This window comes from Acanthopagrus latus, chromosome 7 (assembly GCF_904848185.1).
Source record: "Acanthopagrus latus isolate v.2019 chromosome 7, fAcaLat1.1, whole genome shotgun sequence".
In the NCBI taxonomy this organism is placed as follows: Eukaryota; Metazoa; Chordata; class Actinopteri; order Spariformes; family Sparidae; genus Acanthopagrus; species Acanthopagrus latus.
The window spans coordinates 14,794,761-14,815,052 of NC_051045.1; the positions used below are offsets into that span (position 1 = coordinate 14,794,761).

General features: G+C 40.5%; 2 protein-coding genes across 8 annotated transcripts in view; both read right to left on the reverse strand.

The window, feature by feature from the left end:
- Positions 1-20,292, reverse strand: part of LOC119022525 (homeobox protein Hox-C10a-like) — a 143,723-nt gene that overhangs the window by 92,243 nt on the left and 31,188 nt on the right. For 6 of the 7 annotated variants that reach the window (XR_005075961.1, XR_005075964.1, XR_005075962.1 and 3 more), the window contains 2 exons: positions 19,965-20,068; positions 19,250-19,349 (listed from right to left, as the gene is read on the reverse strand). The gene's annotated coding sequence lies outside the window, so the exon portion shown is untranslated. Of the gene's footprint in view, positions 1-15,779; positions 17,777-19,249; positions 19,350-19,964; positions 20,069-20,292 lie in introns of those variants that run through there. The other variant, XR_005075963.1, reaches the window with a different exon arrangement.
- Positions 532-8,143, reverse strand: hoxc13a (homeobox C13a). The gene is made up of 2 exons (XM_037103494.1): positions 4,172-8,143; positions 532-1,771 (listed from the first exon to the last, which is right to left on the reverse strand). The coding sequence occupies exons 1-2, from the start codon at positions 4,833-4,835 to the stop codon at positions 1,515-1,517; spliced, it is 921 nt and encodes a 306-aa protein (XP_036959389.1). The 5' UTR covers positions 4,836-8,143; the 3' UTR covers positions 532-1,514.

The following is a 20,292-nucleotide window of genomic DNA, read 5'->3' on the forward strand; positions in this document are numbered from 1 at the left end:
AAGACTGTACCAACTGATCCTCAGCCAAGAAACAGGTAATAATACATCTTTGCTATCAACTTTGATTAAAGTACGCGCTGGGAGCTGAAAGGTCGGATAGGACAGATTTAGGCAGAGCGACTTTCTCTCACCCGCCGACTCTGACTCGTTTTTAAAGATCAGGTCCAGCAAGTTTTAATCTCCTCCCAGGATCTGAAATGAGTCCAAATATAATGATTCATTTTGTATTTTTTTTCTTCTTTTTGTTCTTAGTTTGCAAGCGTCAGAAAATGCGCGTTGCCGCTCACCATCCGTGCGCAAACACTGATCATCTCCCGTTTCCATTAACAGGATCTTCCAACTCTCCACTTAGTCACAATCAAGCACTTTGCAACATAAAAATCTAAACTCGCCCATCCGCTGCTGATGTTACAGACTCATGTTGAAGAGGAAAAAGGCGACAGCGGTCAGAGCTTTGGCTGCTTAATGACACCCAGTGTAACTCGAAACGAAAGGAAATGCTGCAGTGGTTGATTGACTTGAATATTTAAGCATTTTCATAATCATCATTTATTTATGAAACACGTTACCAGTACGTAATTCAACACCACAATACAGTTCAACATACTGCACGAAAAGTAAGAAATTACAGGCTCCGTACAAGGTGTGTGATCAGCTGAAATGCTACACTAACAAAGACAACAGAAAATAAAAAATAAACGATTGTGCATTTATGTGTAATACTCACTGACTTTAATGGTTTACAATCATTCCAGTTGCATGACAGAATCCTTCACTGACAAAGGAAAACATACAGGTCTTGGGATATTTCCAGTTTACAGTTCCGCCATACTAGATAATATGAATTAAATAATAAAGGCATTGCACTATACAGAATAACAACATAGCAGCCTTTGTTTTTACCCCAGGCTTAAGAGAACATATCCCACACAGAGGAACATAGCCTTTTGAAATTCAGCATCACACTCTTTCGCTCGAAAGTCCTCTGTGAGCTTTCTGTTGAAGATGGTAAAAAGTCTCAAGTTCAACGTGTCATGACACCACAATTCATGTCCATGTGGCGATTCGGTTGTTTTGTTTTTCTCAAAAAATGACAAAAAGAACCGTCTCCTCTGTTTTTGATCTCCCCGTTGCAAGTCTTAGAAATGTCACCGGTCCGTTCGTGATTTGGCTTGGAAAAAAAATGAGAGAAAAAAAAGAAAAAAACACGCAATACTTGTCTTTGAAATACAGATATCGTTTTAAATATTATATATTTATATATGTACATTCATATAAAACAAATGTGAAGTTAATTTTGCAATATTTTCACAGTTTTTAGAGCATTCTCTCTAAATTGAAAACAGGGGGCGTGTTGGCATGGTCGATGATGGAACTTAAATTAAAAGAAAAAAAAAACACTGCCAAAATGTTCGTCAGCCACGATTTTTCGATGCAAGAGGTAAAATATATGGCAAGATGGTTTTTTTTGGAAGGTATGAGTTGCAGTTTCAAAAAGGAGGTCGCTGATCTTATCAAGTAGTGTGCATGTGAGTGCTCTTGGATTTACTGACAAATTTTTTCTCCTTGACTCGTCGGTTTTGAAACCAGATGGTGACTTGACGCTCTGAGAGGTTGGTGGCGGCCGAGATGCGCCTTCTCTTGTCTTTGGTGATGAACTTGCTGGCTGCATACTCTTTCTCCAGCTCCTTCAGCTGGATCTTGGTGTACGGGACACGCTTTTTACGCCCACGACGATAACTGCTGACCTCAGGCTGCAGTGGCACAACATCTGCAAGGGAGAAGAGAAATGCCAGGAAAATATTAGACGATGCGTAAAAACACCGCAATGTTTTGCTTCACAGATTCAAAAGCACTGCAGCTGACAAGACACGTCTATTTCTGAGACAGGCTGGGAAATGTTACATTTCATCACTGATGAGAAAATGTAAAATAATAATAATAATAATAATAATAATTCACAAGGTTTAAAATGATGCATTTTCAAGATTGGGGCTCCCTGTGTGTGTGTGTGTGTGTGTGTGTGTGTGTGTGTGTGTGTGTGTGTGTGTGTGTGTGTGTGTGTGTAGATATGGGGGTGGATGAGCACAAACCAGTTTTTTTTCTGCAGTCAGATTCTCAGGTGTGCTGCACCTGACATATATGAACGCAGTAATGTACACATGTACAGTGTATTCTACATGTGCTGCACGGTGACGGACCATCCTTTGTTTCTGTGCATGAACTCACTGTAAACTTACAGCCACTACAATTGAGCATTGTTCCCACAATGACCAGTGATTACTGTTCGTCCTTAGACTGCACGCCAATACTTTATCTGCTGATTGACTAAACTACACAACAAACCTCGTTGTTGTTGTGAGATAAATCTCTTACAGAGTTTAATTAAACTGCGGGGTGGTGTGTTAGTATAAACCACAGTCTCAGTCTCAATGTGGGCGCAATACGTCAGGCGGTGCCCGGCTGGAAAATAGAAATGATCATCTGCAACGTAACTGATAAGCGTGAAAACTTGAAATTTTGAACAATCTCACGTGTCAGACGTAATTTAATTGACGCTTCCCCGAGTTTCCCGAAAACTAACACGTGTGTGTGTGTGTGTGTGTGTTTTTTTGTTTTTTGTTTTGTTTTGTTTTTCGTTTTTTAACCATGTTATTTCTAAATCTCGTGAGAAAAAAAAGCCCCCAAATCTTTTTGGCAGTGGGAACGTTTTTTGCTCAGGTAAGTAAAGGTCTGGGATTACACCCTTTCGCCAAAGCTGGAGTTGAGTGCAAGACAGCCAATGAGAAACATGACAGGACAAGTATGGCAGTACCTTGAGAAATAGTGGCAAGATGTGAGACATGGGGCTTCTTACCCCTGTGCAATTTCACAGTCAGGGGCTGTGGATATTTCGCCACAGTTGACGTGCATATGACGGATCTTAAATTTTGACCAATAGATGTTCAAACAAGAATATATAGATTATTCGTATCATATATTACAGATCCATTCATAAGGGAATAGAAGATGAGTGAGAGTTCGCTGTTTTCTAAAATCTTAAGAAAAAGTGGTTGCGTGTGCTTGTGTGAGTCAGTTTGTGTGCATGTGTGTACATGACGCGAGACAGGACGACATGGACAGCGCGCGCTTGTGTTTTCACGCATGTGTGTGCGCGCGCATTTGACTGCGTGCCCGTGCTTGCGTGGCTCGCGTATTTTCAATTCAAATGGGGGGCAAATGTCGCGAGGGAAGACGCGTCGCGGTCTGATCACATCCCTATCTGAGATTCAAAAATACCTGCAGATTTCACAAAGATAATAAACCCGTTGTGGTAAAGGCGGAAGTCTAGTAAACACTCTGTAAACTGCATACTGCTCGGGCCCCAGTGTCCATTATCAGATATCATGCATGTTGCATGACAGTGAGTGAAGCAAAAGGCGAGCCTGGGTTATAACGTCAACTGATCGGCGGTTGTGAACCTTTTGTTTTATTTGGTGCTGAAGTCTGCAGGCACTGGAAATGTTTGACAAATAAATGCTGCTATATGCAAAACACTGTGGACACATCGCGGGGCGCTGAGATTTATTGGGACAATCCACACACAGTAGGCTAGCTTAGTCACTATATTGTCACACAGGGGGCAAAGGTATGCACCGGTGTGTCCTTTCTGTTGTACGTGACTGAGACTGATCTACAGTCATCATATGACTACAGAGACAAACAACTGCAAATGCTCCGCTCCTGGGATAATGCTAAACCACTTATGGGCCATGTTTCTAAAAAGCTACTTGAACTCCTTGTTTCTTATTAAATGCTGTCATTTTACCTACACTTCTAACTAAATGCAAGATTATTTCTTATGTTAAAGAGAATATCGGTGTCTGTGCTTTCAGAGTCCATAAAAGACACTTGATAACATGACAGTTGCACGTTTATTCAGCACATTTTGAGTTCCCCTGGACTTCCCTGTAAGTTGATATTGGCACTTAATTGGCACATAATAAAAATTCAAAGACTAAGCCATAACCTCGCAGCAGGGTAAAAATATCTAACTACATTTAAGTAGCTTTCTTGGAGCCTCCAAGCCGCAGGACTACTATATGAATTCCAGCCTGCAGAAGACAGCTTTTTATATTTAAAAAAAAAATAGAGAGAGATATATATAAATGCGAAGATAAATGTGCCTTACCTGGAAAAGGTGATTTCCAAAGATGAGTTGACTGCGTTTGGTCTTTGGAGCAGTACACCTGCCCATCCCAGCCATTGGAGAGAGCCCAGTGCTGGTAGCCCTCCATGGGGATCAATGCGTCGTGCCGCGGTTCAGGATGGGCACTGATACTGGGCACCACTGACACGTCGAGGTATCCAGGAACAGCCTGATATGAGCTGGCGAAACTCGGGTAGAAGGCAAACTCTTTCGCCCTGGAGGACAGTTCTTCCGTGGGCAGCGCTGTGCTGGGCTCGGCATATTTCTCTGCGGGATGGTACGAGCAGGGCTTCTGCTGCAAGTTCACGTTGTGCGAATGAGATAATCGACAGCCGTAATACGGGTTTCCAAAGGGGTAACCGTAGCTCAAAGATGCACTGGACGATGTCTGAGGAGCGGGACACTGCCGGCCGGTGTCTGGAGAGGAAATATCCGAGTAGACGGAGCCCTGGTGGGTCGCTATGGTGCCAGAATGTCGTCCCAGCGCGGGGTGCGACATCAGGTCCCTGCAGTGGGTCGCAGGGCAATTACCGCTCAGTCCCTCCATTGTTTGGCTTTTATTCTGGTTGTTTTCATTCGGGCTTTTTTCATAAACGTACATCAAGGTGTCCGCCCAGCGTGGATGCAGAACCAGCGAAGTCGTCATATCAGGGGCTGCCGATGCTTTTTAAAAGTCGACTACTCCAAGACGGACACCTCATTTCCAACTACATTTTACACCAAGCGCATGCGCACACGAGGCCCTCGTGTGTCCACTTCATTAAGAATCTGGCACGTGATACGCTAACAAGTCCTACGAGATTGGGCTTGCGAGTTGGGGCAGAGCAGCCCTTTAAAGACCCACTGCCTCACATGTCACAGTTTTTTCCTGCAGAATACCGAGTCATATCATTGGCTTAAATCACTTAGACCCACACCCTTAAAGGGGAGTTTGAATAGTTTCAGGATTGGGGCAAACGAAAACAACGTATGAAATTTGGCCGACTCCGAGGACTGCCAGAGAATATAACAGCCTCTCATACATGTCACAGTATGTGCATGGAAAATAAAATAAAAAATATAAATATCTAATAATGCAATATCTGAATTGTCTACTTGCGTCCTGACGCATTGGTGCGCAAACTTTGTGTTTCCCTCAGTGGATGCGGTACGCTCCGGATGAGGTTTAGTCTGATTATTAAATCTTATAATAAAAAGGAACTGATTTAATCTGGAATCCCTGGTCTGTGGTCAATTTATTGTCTATATTAAAACTAAATATTGCGCGTTAAGAAATGCTGTGCTCTCAAAAGCAAATGTGTGTGTTAGAGAGAGTGTGTGTGTGTGTGTGTGTGTAAACCATCCAATCTTATCAAGACTCCTTTTTCTGAAGGACGCATTTCCTTTAAACCCGAATACAACTGCCACTGGGTCACCTATTAACATGCTGAGATGAGAATCTGTCACCAAAGCTTTCCTGTGGAGTGTTACTGTTCCAGCAGGACATTTTTAATTATGCCTACTGATAATGTTGACTGTCACAGGCTCATATGATGGAGGCTGAGTGACTTTTTAGCCTTACTTGATTCGTTTTTATTTAATTTTAGAAACTGTTTTATATCTGCAGTGTGTGTGTGTGTGTGTGCGTGCGTGCGTGTGTCTTTTTTGTGTGTGAGATGCAGAACTAGGCAGCTTTTAGTCTGAGCAAAGTTGAATGTGTGCCGCTGCACCTGAACAGCCACAGGACGAGCTGAAAGCTATTCCAGGTAAGATATCGTCATCGCCAATTTACATTTCAGGACACTGCGCATCTTTAATTCGAAGATTGAAATTACAGTTGGTACTTACAAATTAATGACAGCCTCGTTTAGCCGCCACACAACTGTTCCCGCAATATGTTTGGCCCAAGATTACCTCCCGTAGTAATAATCTCGGTGAGGTCCAAACGCTTTTTCTCAGCGATAACATGAACATTAATAAAGAGCGTGAGACGAATTAATGTGACGTTTCCGTTCCACTGAGCCATTCACACATAACATGCAAGTGGATGCTGAAGCTTATGGGCGAAAATAAGAACAAGGGGCGGCTTTGAGCTGGACTGTGTGCAGACTATTTAATTAGACACCATGGTGGAAAAGCGGGCTTATTTCACTCAGGAACCATCTTCCGCAAACTGTTTTTACACACGTCCTATTTCACATTCGAGGGACTGGAACGTGACTAGAGCTCTCCTCAAAATAAAAATAAAAATATAAAAAAATGTCTCGTCAGCTCATCTCTCGTCACAAGGCCCCTGTAATCAGCTGCGGAAATCCTCCATTCCCTTTCCACCCCAGCACTCTCTTTAAAATTACTTCTAGACTAATATTTAAAAACTTTATCTGTATTTTAGAGTTTGAAATATCACCAACGGGACAGGCCCACAGAGTATCCATAAAATAAGCTTGTGATGCCTATCCCATGAGTCACTCATAAAGCAGGCTTCAAGCTGCCCCGCGAAGGGTGCCTGGTTTTATCCAACATTTTTGCACTGCTGAGTTGTCTCGGAGATAATCAGGCCACCGTTGTGTGTTTGTTAAAAAAAAAAAAGGGGAAGCTCAGACCCCTGTCCGCTTCTCTCCGGACAGGGGCTTCAGCCTCTTTTGTCTCAAGGAAATTACAACTGCGAATGGGCTCATCCAAACGGCAGCTGCACGGAAGTCCAAGGTCAAGGTAAAAAAACGCAGACAAACAGGGTCGTAATCAGAGTCTAGACAGACAAGAATGAACTTCACACTAGAGTATGCATGCAAACTAGCAGTTATTTAGAGACCCCTCTCTCTAAAATATTTGCTGTGTGCTAAGAGGGGGAGAAGTCCAAATAATCTCTTGTGTTTTTTATTTAAAGGATGAGGAATTTGACAGCAGGAAACCGGCTCCTTCCAGCTTAACATATTTTCCATGAAAGCTCAGATTTTAGGAGAAGGGGACTTTGTGTAAGTTATAAGTGATATCATGTAATTTTAAGTTTGTTTTTCGCTCATCCTGACTGACAACATTATCTACCAATGTTTATAGTCGAGCAGTTTGGCTCTGTGGGACACGCGGATGATGTAGCGATGGTGAGATTAGCGGCAGAAGTCACAGAGATAATAGTGCATGTTGTTAAATTTAGAAGGAAAAAAAAAGGAATATTCCATGATGTGATTAGGTTACACTTTATACTGCAATAGTTGTAAATCACACACGTGTGTGGTTTTGCTCCACAGCTGAGGGTGGAAAAAAGGGATTATTTTTTCACACTCTCATAATTAATGTTTCAGGAAAAAGAAAAATACGCACAAGAAAATCATATATATTAGAAACAAGAAGAGAGTTAGTGAATAAAGTAGAAGTTTCTCCTTTTTTTAACCTTTGCAAGATCTCTCTCATCTGCAGTTATTGTGGGAGTAACAACGTGATTAGCCTGATGTTTAATATTCAAGCGTCTGGCGCATTTCCACGACAGCAGAAACGTGGAGAAGCCAACTCCTCAACTCCTTAATGCCAACAGCGACCAGACTTCAAGCCAGTATCCAACAAACGTCCTGTAAAAATATGAAGTTCTGAGAGATATAACTTTAATTGTCAAGTTTCGTCTTTATTATCTCTCAGAAACAAGGGCTGAATTTCTTTAAGGACGGGTTCGTGTTTGTTCACGTCCAAGTGTCACTTAATAGACGTGTATTAGATTTCATTTCACCACACACAAATTACCCATCAATGTAATATTTTGAAATAATTTACCCACCAGTATACCACTAAGTAAGACAGTCGGCTGGTTTGAAACAGTTTCGTACCCAGAACACACCCTAAACGTGCACATCGTGGGGCGGAGGTGCTGCGAATATTGCCTCCATATTTAAAGCTGTAATTCTTAAAGGAGACGAGTGGATGCGGACTGCAATGGAAGTAATTAGCAGGGTTTGAATTTGTATTTAGTCACCATATATTCTATTATATTTGCAACAAGTCGACCGAGTAATAAGAAGCCGTGGGCGGAAAAAAAAAAACTGTGGATAAAAAACAGCCTGTCGCGATAATTTAACCACATTGCGAAGTCGAATAATTCCAGTGCCACGACGTTAAAGTTAAAACTACAACCATGTGGCGTCGTTGAAACACCGAATTCCTCATTACAGATTGAAAAAATGATAATAATGACATTAATATGATAGCAAAACTGCTGCTGTGTTTTAAACTTCCAGGTGATGGCTACTTTGCAGCGCTTCGTTTTCGCAACTATTCGCCTATTTTTCATTTTCAAAATAAGTTTTCCTAAAAAGCGTAAATCAATCTGCCAAGGAAGACTCAAATATGCGGCTTCACTTTTTTTCTTTTTTGCAGTCAGTGTTAACAGAAACAACTATCAATATCTTGACAAGCAGCCATGATGTGCTGCTGTAAATATCTTCACAACCAGACATCATGTCCTTCCAGACAGGCCGCGTCTGACGGAGAGAGAGCCCGTCTGATTGCAGAGGTTTTGTGGGGGAGGGGAGAGCATCCATCCACACACAAATCCTGCCTACCTGCGGCTTCCGCTCTCAGGAACTGCCTGCATGTGCACATGACTCAGTCAATATGTCTTATGTAAGCACAATATGTCTTTATAGAGTATCTGTGTAGCATATGCTGTTTTGATCCTGCAGCAGAGCAAGCCTTATATACTACTACTCCGACTGATTACAACATTATATACCTGTTACTTAAATAATAATGACACAGCGACCAAAACCTCCACCGAAACGAGTCAAATGATCACATATGTCAGTGTTCTTTATCTTGATTTATCAAAAAAATAATAAAATAATAAAACTTTTGTCTGCCTGTTGTCGCAGCACACCATCCATTTAAACAACTATGTGACATAGATGCTGCATGTCTATTTCACACGTGCATAATCAGGTCGAATCTGGATAAAATCTCATTAAATCCAAAGCATTACTTGTCAAACATGATCTCACCGGTCTGGAGAGTGATGCAAGTCCCTGGGCATAAAAAGTGTTTGAGGAGGCGATGTAGCGATCCAAGAATGTGTTGACAGCTCGCAGGTAGAGTCTGCGCCATGCATGCTGAAATCAGGTTGCATCCATGTTTACGAGTTTCCAGACAGCTTCGGACTTGTGAGATCAAACCATATTTTATAATCAAAGTAAACCAAGTGGTAATTTCACTGGGCAGTGGGCTATGTCGGGCCGAAGAAACGGAGCAGACGCGCGCACTGTCAGAGTTTTAAGGCAAATAGTGCTGATGCGTTTTCCCCATGAGGATTTTACCAAAAGGACAGGTCGAATTTAGTGGGATTCACTTTGGACACATTAAGTGTGTGAAGTAATTGCATGCACCAACATTTGACTGGAGTGCATAGATATATCTCACAGTAAATCAAGACTGGTGTTCGTCTATAAGTTGCGGCTGTGCGTCACGAGCCCCTGGTCTGACGCTTACATGGATGTTGCCTTTCGGCTTGAGCTAATGCAACATTTTCCTCTGCAAGACAGTGGATTTTCGCTTCCTTTCAGTAATGTATACGTGTGTGTGTGTGTGTGTGTGTGTGTGTGTGTGTGTGTGTGTGTGTGTGTGTGTGTGTGTGTGTGTGTGTGTGTGAGACTCGGCAGGCAGAGAGGACCACTGTCATGAAAGCATTCCTACATAAACTAAAACGGCATCTCAATCTGGTGTTTTCTCGTCCAGACTGTCTTTAATTTACGATCAAAAATGTCCGAATCGTAAAAAGCCAAGACCACTGGACGTCTGTGCCAACAGTCCGGGCACATGGAGGCATATGATTTTGTAAAGAATATGCTAAATCTTGGTCTAAAATACACACAGCGCGGCGTTTGTTGTGTGATAAACAATGAATTGTTTTTCACAATAAGTCCAGAGGCACATCTAAACACATGCGTAAAAATATCACGAGAGGCGAATTCCTATTTTGCAGCAAGATTCACATATTCCTATTCACGCACTTCTCGTTGGATGTTGCTGCATTTGTATGGGCAGGACGTTTGGACACACAGGTCGGACACTAGCATTCAGCATCAGTGACTTCTATCCAACACTATGAGTACGGAGCAGAAAGTCAGTCTTCAAAACAAAAAAAACAAACAAACAAAAAAAAAAAGATGTACAGCAACACTGTAAGCTGGTGTCATTGGTAGGAAGCCATGTTTGCCAAGCAAACCGAAATTAGCTTAAGTATTCGTGAAACGACATACAGTGAATAGAGGACACAAAAGTGTCGAGTTTAGGCCATACAGAGGTGTTGGGGGGAGCTACACCCTTTCCACTCACTCTGCCTACCAACACCTTCCTACATATGCGTAACGGACTGTGTTTTAAACCTTATGGAGTTATCAGAGGCACAGTGCAGCACACCTACGACCGTAGAGGCTTTAGAATAAAAGATTGTGTCTTGTCTTACTTTCAGTATATTTCTGTCCATGTTGGTGGATGTTTCTTTGTAACAATCACCACAAGGTAAACCGTCTTTTTATTCACCTCTGATGATACACAGAATGGAGGCTGCGCGTTGTCAGGCTGGTGTAAAGCCACGCATGAGAAAGGCGACCTACACTGCAGTTTAGGCCTAATTTACCTCGGATTTGACTCGTTTAACCTCATCTAGAGCAGGTAGACTAGGAGAGGATGGCTTGTGGGTTAACCGCAAAATAAAGCAGGCCAGGCGGAGCCGCGCCCAGAGGACGGAGGGCAGCCTGGCTAAAGTGGATTTACTAAATACAACACAGGCTTTACAGGCTTTTTATTTAGTCTACTTAACATATTGTTATTAAAACGTCAGTGGTACACTACTCGCTGCTGACAGCGAGATGTTGATATATTTGATAGTTAAGATGCAGTTGCGCGTCGTTTTGTCAGCGCTAAGACTAGTTTCACCGTTTCCAGAAATAAAACAAATGCAGTTTGTTCGGAAAACACCACACAGGATTCATATTATTGACACGGGAGCATTTGAGCCTCAAGCATTTGCAGAATGTAGCACAACTAAAAACCCGGCAACAGGAAAAGGATTACATAAATAGATACAAACATCTGGGTGTTTTCATATGCTGCCAATTACAATTTCTACAAAGCAATACTCCTCAACTTCACACAATAAAGTATATTTTTGTATTCTAATATAGACAAAGTTGGAAATGTGCGGCGCCATGAGCTAAAAAAGCATCTTTTACGCACGGTCACCAGATGAGCGTGGTGAATACAGACTACATGCCTTTAATTTCAACATACACTCAGAAGCAGTTCATTAAGATATATTCACTTGGATTATTAAACCAAAACCTTATCAGGTCTCGTCAATACTGTGGATCTAAGCTTATTCTGTCTAATATCTTAATATGATTTAATAATTCATTTTTGGCGCATTTAAAACGTGCTGAACACTTTTTGTTTGTTTGTGTCGGTCTGCTATTAGTCCAACAGGAGTGAATTCTTCCCTTTCCCGCAGCAGTGCAGAGGCTGAACCGGTGAGAAAGCAGACAGAATAAATCCACAGTTGGACGCGTCTCGTCGGAAGTCCAAGTTCAAGTTAAGAGAGGCGGTCGCTCCATCCGTCCAGACAGCAAAACAAAAGACACACACGTTCATCATTAATCATCCCACTTCTTCTCTGCTAGAATAAAGCGCTTTCAAAACATTATGGGCATATTTCAGACTAAAAGCAGAAGAGTCAAACATGCTGCACAGGTGCATTTTAAAATATTTTATTCTTCTGTAAGAGAGATTTTTGTAGAACTAAAACCGATTAAGATGGGGGGGTTTTTTCTCCTACAAATAGCTTTTTTTTAAAAAATAGAAAGGATCTTAAAGGCTCAGCACGTTTATTTGAAATGTGGCTGACAGAAGTACATTGATTCATTTTAGACGATGATAGGATTTCTGACAGTTAATTCATTTTCACTTCTTGTTTGGTCCTGCAGCAAATGAGGAAAACTGAATCACCTTCACTCACATTCAGCAAAATAATCATCCCAAATCTTTGAATTTGCATTATGTTTCCAATATTTACACACCATTTGGGCTCATTTGGCTAATGCGCATTGCAGCCTGTAACACCATGCAGCTTTTAAACTGTCCACATATAGAAAATGTGTCAAAATGCTGACGGGGTTCCGACGGCATGCGCTCTGGATGTTTGTGGGCTTAACACGCCAACATGGTCCAGCTAGGAAACCTTCGGCCAATACTGTTAAATCAAAACTGTTTATGAACGCAGACAATAGTGTGAGTATTAAAAAGGCCAAATTAATTCGGTTTACAATGTTGCCTGAAATGTGATAGTGTGCACACGTGGACGAGGCTGCAGTCAGCTCCAGCACCGCAGGTCCAGCTAAACCACAATCTGTATAATCATTTACTAAAAAAAAAAACATATTTTACATTTCCTTCTTCAAATCGCCTTCCAGGCATATCTGTACGATTCTATTTTTTTCTTTTTTCTTTTTTTTTTGCAGTGTATCATAAATACTTCCTGTGTTACATGAGGCCAACTGTGTCTGTTATTACGCAAATTGTTTATTTAGATAGCTCACGCTGTCAGGTCCAGTTCGCTTTAAGACACCGAAAATCCAGGAAATGTACAGAAAGCGAATTTTAAAGGACAACTTCCTCATCCTGAACGCTGCAGGCCGGTAGTGACTGTGTGACGCGCCTCGAGTCAGCGCGGGGCTGTCGGTCTGCAGGGAGCTGCGGGCAGAGAAGTGATGTCTGCACCTGCTTGTTGTTGGTCAACTCGTTATGATGGAGGAACTCTTCAAGTGAAATGGTGCGAAGGAGGCCACACCGTGAATCACATCAGCAGGGTAAAAGTAATGCACCTCGTGTTATTGATCCAAAGTGCCTGCAGGACGCAGGCGGTCTGCTGCAGAGAGCAGCACCGAGGCCACGATGCCATAAGTAAGACAAATTATGATTAAGGATTAAAGTGACATGTGCAACTGCAGAAATGTGTAAGACGTTGCTACAGGATCTTGCGCTTCCTGCCCTTCCATTTTATTTAGAAAAAACTTGGCATTTCCTTCTAATTTTGAGAGCTGACAGTGAATCCACTGGGAAGCATCTGAATTCAGTCAGTTTTTTTTTTTTTTTTTAAATTTCGGAGAACCAGCCGACCAAAAACATCCCACAGAGTGTGTTTTCCGCTCTTTGTGACGATTTTGATGTTTGGAGAAGGCTGCTTAAATAAACTATCGTGGTTCATGAGAGGACTGGCTGATGCTGTAGGTCTGAATGTTTATTACACTTAATGATAAAGAGGCTTGAAATGGCGCCCAGAAGTGTGGGGGTTTTTTGCGCAATGATTTCTTTCTTTCCTGCAATCAAACATATGTGGCGCTTACGCAACTATTGGCTCATGGCACTTCATCCTATACACGTCATACGCTCGAGGTTAAAAAAAAAAAAAAATGAAGCATTTAAGCTGTAATACTTTGGACCCATGCGTGTACAAACATTTGCCCGCTGCCGTCCTCAGATAAACCAACTGATGTGGGTTTTTCACCTAATGGTTTTCATCAGAGGAACGAGTTTAAGGGAATTTACGCAGAGCACAGAAGGTGCGCTTCTTAATAAATGTGATGTATTCACCGAGGTGTTGGCTACAAGAGTGAAACAAGTAACACAAGTTAAAAATACATTATGAAACCTTGACTGAAAATCTTTCGAGAGCTGACAGACGCGTCATGATAATAAATATATTAATTCGAGTAAGTATAACGAGTCATCATGTGCGATTACTTCTGTAAAAGACGAATGACTCGCTTCAAGATGTGAGCTGTGAGAGCTCCTACAGGTCGTGCACGGATCTCTTTCTTGTGCGCGTTTTAGGAGGTTTTAATTCTGTTTATTATATTATATTCTGTTCGTACGATTTAAAAGGAGCTATACACAAATGTCTGTACAGAAGAACGGAAAGCCTTTTTTTCCTCTCAAAGCCTTTCATTTGTTTCAGACCGAACGTCCATTCCTTGTCATTTTTGTATCCCACCCCATGCAGGTCTCTATCGATTTCTGATGGTGGCAAAGTAAACACAGTTTGAGTTAAATCAAAGACAGACTGCAGAACCAAAGTGGAAATACGGTGGAGTTGGTTCTGTCGCCTGCTGTCTGGGCACAGAGAGGAGCGAGTCACAGCTCATCCAGCTCTGGATTTCATTTTTTGCGCACTCCTTCTTACGAAATGATGAAACGACTGATCACCGAGTTAACCCGCGGACTAAAAAGAGTGCAGGTTCACTTGCAGCAGTGTATCGGAGCAACATTATGAAGATGAGCAGGACGAAGTTCAAGTTCAAAGTCACTGTGCTCAGACAGAGCTGGGTGCGCTCAGGAGAAGACACCCCTCACCTCGCTCGTAAACCCAAAAACGAAAAAAAACGAAAAAAAAAAGTAACTGTTTGAATAAACCGGGTACGAATCCGATCCCACCGAACAACCCAGAGTCCAGATTCAACCTGCGAGCCCAGAGGAGGAATCAAACAAAACCGATCTTATTGGCGTCTCCGGTGCGACTTCCAATCAGTGATGAAAGGCTAAATATTCATTGATTTTAAGAAGACTCATCATCGGCCTACTTTAATCTTAATCTAGTGTAATCTATGTTAAAGCAGCTGTAGACAGGTAATGCTCACCTCTCTCTATCATCAACACTGCTGTGATCTCAATGACTTGGAATTAGAAAAGTCATAAATTCTGGCTGGACTTTGTGATTCCTCTTAAAATAAAACAAATAAATCAACAAAACATCGGTTTTCAAATCCGATACGAATTCAGATTTGATTATTTTAATTCTAAGTATCACCCTTCAAAGGCCGACACAAACATGTCGTTTGTCACGCGCTCTTCACCGACACAAAAAGGATGTTAAACTAGTTCGGAACAATGTTCTATTCTCTGAGTGATAAATATTTATTTATTTGTTAATTATTACTCATATTAATAGGAAGTCGTTAAAGAAAGCCGAGCATGAGACAAAAACTCAGTCAAGTCAAATTTCTCCATGATAAACTTAAATAAACAAAACACAAGAAACACATGAAAAATAAAAATCCTTTATCCTAAAAACAGTTTCAAACTTCGTTTCCATGTCTCGGTTGTTTTGTATCTGGTTGTTTCAAATGGCGGTTTTACGCAGCTGTGCAGTGTGAATTATTCCATAAAGAACACTTAAACCAAATGTAAGAAATTACAGCACTTTTATTAACATATTCAGAGCAGTAATAGGGCGATGGAAAACCACATTCTCTCACTTTTTCTTCCTGCGTGGGATTTTTATGGAGAAGCCAACAAAACTCCAAAACTTCGGACACTGAATTGTGCAACTGGATCACCAGAAAAGCGCAGCGCTGCTTCAGAGCTTTAATTAATTTTCTATTTAATTGCATAATTAACGATTGAAGGGGCTGTAAAATAATCCGCATCGGTAAGGTATTAAATGCGTCAGAGGGTTTTACATGTAGTTATATGGCAATAATTTTCGAGACCAAGATACAGGGTACAAATTAATGTGCGAGGCCACCAGGCGATCTGAACCTGTTGACTAATAATGCAGAGAATAACTCAGAACACCCCCCCAAAAATCAGCTTCTAATGTAAAATAGGGTCAGACATAATCTGGTGAGTGAGATAGAGAAAGGAAAGAAAAGCACACATATTTGATAGCGAAATGTTTTATTTCTTGTGGCATCATACAAAATAATAAACACATGATATATGAAGAATTTTTATTCATTCTCCACAACATAGTGATCCAACACTAGATACTGTCCAGAAAAAAAGGCCTGTATCCAACAAAGACATTAATGTTCAGTGCTTTGACAGTACATGACAGTGTATCTTTTGCTGTGGGAGATTCACAAACAAAGTTCAATGTTGGCAACAATTTTTTGCTGCATCGCTGCAAACTATGGTAATTTGACACACTGCCTTTTTGATTTGGGCTATTAATTGTTCTACATTGCAAAGTCTCTAACCTAATCTATTATTTTAGAATTTCTTTAGCAAAGACAACTTCTAACCGAGAGCAGCTGCAAAACTTTGATGTAAAGGTCATGCAATTTCTATAAAAGCATTTAATCAAAGCTCCCTAAATGTGAACACAGCCACACACTGTAAAGAGAAGGCACATAAAGAGTCTTAAGCCAGGAAGTAGATAAACTGTTCTAGTAAATCATCTAATTTTTCACAATGAATACTGGTGGTCCACAAAAAAAAAAAAACCCTCCCTTGAGTGACTCTCATGTCAAAATGGTTCTCTTAATCCTTCTTTGACTGTTGTGTAATCCTGGAAATATCCCCAGAGAAGAAATGTTTGTGCATGACCTTGCTGAAGGTCAGAGTAAACACAAAAAGACCATTTAGCTCGGCTGAACGTCGAACTGAATCTGGGAAAGTCTGTTTCTGAGAGCTGGTGGCGATATACAGTATATTACAAGCAATGCAATGTTTAGTCATCCAACCTTACCGAATAAACTGCAATTTAAATGACATTCCTAAAACTACAGCTTGAACTGACTGCGAGGCACTGGCTCTTAAAGCTGAGAAACTGATCTGGCGGGCGGTTTTCAGCCGGAGCCAGATGTGACCCGCAAGCTACTAAATGAGCACCACTGTTTTAAATCAATTAGGAGCTGTTGCAGAGCAATGCAGTTGTTCTTAGGATGGTTCTTTACTGCAGCGATGTTGAAACTCTATTCTATACACTTGAAAAGTATTTACTGGAAGCATAATGTTGCACACGAGTGTACACTAAGATCACCGTTCTTGCAGAATTGTTATAGTTTGATCTTATTTGGTGGTGTGCATTTTAACAAATAGCAGATATCATATACTGACGACCGGCAATAACGCAAGACAGTGTATTTTTATTCTTTATTCCTCTGCAAAATTCTTTTTTTTTTACAAATCCAATATCATCCTTTAGTAGTTGAAGTATATAGTAGTAAAATTTTAACAATATTCATTACATGTCATCTTTTTTCATTTTTAATATTTTCAGACAAATTTGTGTCAATTCATCTAAAAATGATGTGAAAAATGTAAAGTAATATAAATGTATAGCACAGTCATCTCTGATAATGTTTCTCACTGAGGTCATCGTCATCCTGTTTGCCTTTAGCCTTTGTACCACAAAGTGCATGTAAGCAATACCAACCAAGGATTTGGTTCAGTTCTATGTATGTTTCATTCCCTCTGATATTGCTTCCAAAGGAGAAAAATGCAACACTGTCTTGCAGAAACTGGAACCTCAAAGACTCAAACAAAAATAGTATTAAATATGTAGTTTATCTGAGGCAGTACACTGGAGTGCAATGCCTCAGATGAACTGTAACATCTCCGTACATGCCGGCACCATCTAAACACTCATCAGGAGCATAATCAGTTAGGACATATAATAGACATTTAAATGATTTTCATAAGGTTAGAGCAGTAATTGCCAGGTCATGAGCAAACAGTACACAGAGGGTCTTGGTGTGGTATTTGTAACGTTCCCTATAAATGAGCATAAATAAATTGAGTCGTTCTGCTCAGAAAATAGATTTTTGATTGTAGGTCAAGTCAAACAAGCATCTGTGTTGGTCGTTAGAACAAAAGGGGAAAACAACTCTTTGATATTTTACCACAAGACATTTCAGTTAAGCTCATATTACATTCAGAACTTGCATTAATAAAATTAAGATCAACTGTCTTTTGATATTTGACTTGCGGTTGTATAGTTTAGCAATTAAGTAAAAAAAGGACAATGGTTAATATGACATCATAATTTGCTTAACTGATTTCATGAATAACTCTTTAAGCACAATAGCACACATGTAACTACATAGAGAACTGCATATAGTCTCACGGCCATCTTTTCAAACCACACTAAGCCGGCACGCACACACAGCGACTTGGCCTGGTGCAGTTTGAGGTAGAATGATGGATGTCCCCGGGCAGTCAAATTTTGTTTTTGTTTATTTATGCCCAACCAGTCAACTGAGGGAGGAAAATGTCTTTTAACTACTTGCTCCCATACTGCGTGTGTGGGTATAACAACCACAAGAAGGGAGCTCTTCCAAAACCGGATATCTACCATTTGGAAAAAAGTCTGCGTTTTTTTCCCCACATGGTTAATGGAATGAAAGGAAACTTCCTGATGGAACATTTTTAATAAAAGGATAAAAGTCACTTTTTTGTGCAAATCCAACACATTTTTGCCACTCTGCATCTGCGTGCTTTTCTAGAGTCAAGCAGTCGAAATCACATCTTAGAACCAAACGCTCAAAAAGTAGGCAAACGTTCTGGACCACTATTACTTTTTTTCCCCTCTACCTCCATTTTGTGTTTTGAGAGGAGCAACACGACTGCTACATATAGTATTTTAGTGTCCTGTATCAGCATTAAATGTATGAATCCTGTTAACCTGTACACAACCTGTATGGACTGCCTTTTGTAGACAGAGTAATCCAAATAACTACAATCCCTTGATATGTAAAATCTCTCTCTTGTCTATGCCATCATTACAATGAAGAGAAGAAAGAAATACTTTACCCTTTGTCAGAAATATTTTTCACTAATTTCTATGTATGCAGACCTTTTGGTGCTTATAAATCTGAGTTAAGCTAGCATTTGAGCCTGCTTTCAAATGTGTCTCATCATTACAGCGCTGCTCTTATTTTGCACATGATGTGTACACATCCTGCTTTTAATTATTACAATCTGGTGCTCAGATTGTTCAATACCCCCTAATTACTGCACTATTCTGTTATATTTTCACTTTCCATGTGTGTAGAATTTGCTGGTATAATGAGTCATCTTCATTAATTAATTAATTATCAATCTTGTTATTCCAATTCATTTTAATTATAGTAAATATGTATTCAGAGAAATCTGAGTAAGTTCCATTGCTCTAGGTTATTTACATTAAACCTCTGAGTACTTCGTGTCCAGCTGAGTCAGCCTAGCTGACAACAACTTCCAAGTGGCTACAGCAGGTTTTACATCCATTTTATGGCTGGAAGGCAAATAAATCCTGACTGGGTTTTCTCCCCCTCTTCACCTTACCTCTCAATCCGTACTTCTGTGCTTTTGGTTCTCCTCTCAAACAGATGCAAAATTTGAACCAGGCTTGCAAGTACGCTGCTGTTGCCACGGATGTCCTGGGCTGTGATTTTGAGAGAAAAACACTTTGGTGAAAGCAGTTTCATATAAAGTAAATCTTTAAGACACTTCTACTAAAGCCAACAAAACTATAATTTTAATGAGAAAGTGTTTAAAGTTAATGTTAAACTTAGGACTCTGACTTCTGTTTTGTACCAGCACAGAAAACAGTGAGTTAAAAAACATAACTAATGTTTAGTAAGTATGTTAAAACTCACTAAAATGTTCCAATTCACTGGTTAATGTCTAAAGTAAGTCTCTCATTTACAGTGAGTGGAAATTCTCGAAATCAATAGAAAGATGTTGATAAAGATGCAGAAATAAAATACAAAACCTTGTCTACATAACACCAATAAAGAGACATTAAAAGATGAACATGTGGCTAATCAGTCCTGTTTGTGGGAGAAATGTGTGAAAGACCACAGCGTTCTGTACTCTCAGATATATCTCCCGCAATGTAAAGTGAATTATTTTGAAACTATTTGGTTTAACTTAGATTTTCCAGCCTGTGGTTCTAGTTAGAGAACAGAGGAAAAGACAAAATTACTGGTGACATCTGCATCTATCTGTACTGCAAACAAGAGGTTAATGAAAGTCAAACAAATATGGTTAAGGTTACCTTCTGGCTGTCGATCAGATATAATATGTAGAAGATCTGGAGGCAAACACATGGAGTCCCGGCTGCCCATTACTGACTTGGGCCCTCAGCAATGACCGAAGCAGCTAAGAAAAAAAAACACAAAGGGAGAATACGTTGATTTATTAGATTTGCTTTCTAGTAAAGTAAAAACATGAAGACATGGTGCACAGCGTAAATTTCAAACTATCGGGCTGGTTCAGTTTTATAGCTGCCACTGGCATTAATGCAAAGAAGAGAGGGAACGTAGACCAATGGAGCACAACAGAAAACTGACTAAATAAATTACATTTAGGATTTCAGCACAACA

Excerpts from the sequence above, each read along its gene's own strand:
- hoxc13a (XM_037103494.1), bottom strand. The coding sequence starts at position 4,835 with ATGACGACTTCGCTGGTTCTGCATCCACGCTGGGCGGACACCTTGATG. Across the intron at positions 1,772-4,171 it reads TTGGAAATCACCTTTTCCAG|ATGTTGTGCCACTGCAGCCT; the intron begins GTAAGGCACATT and ends TCTCCCTTGCAG.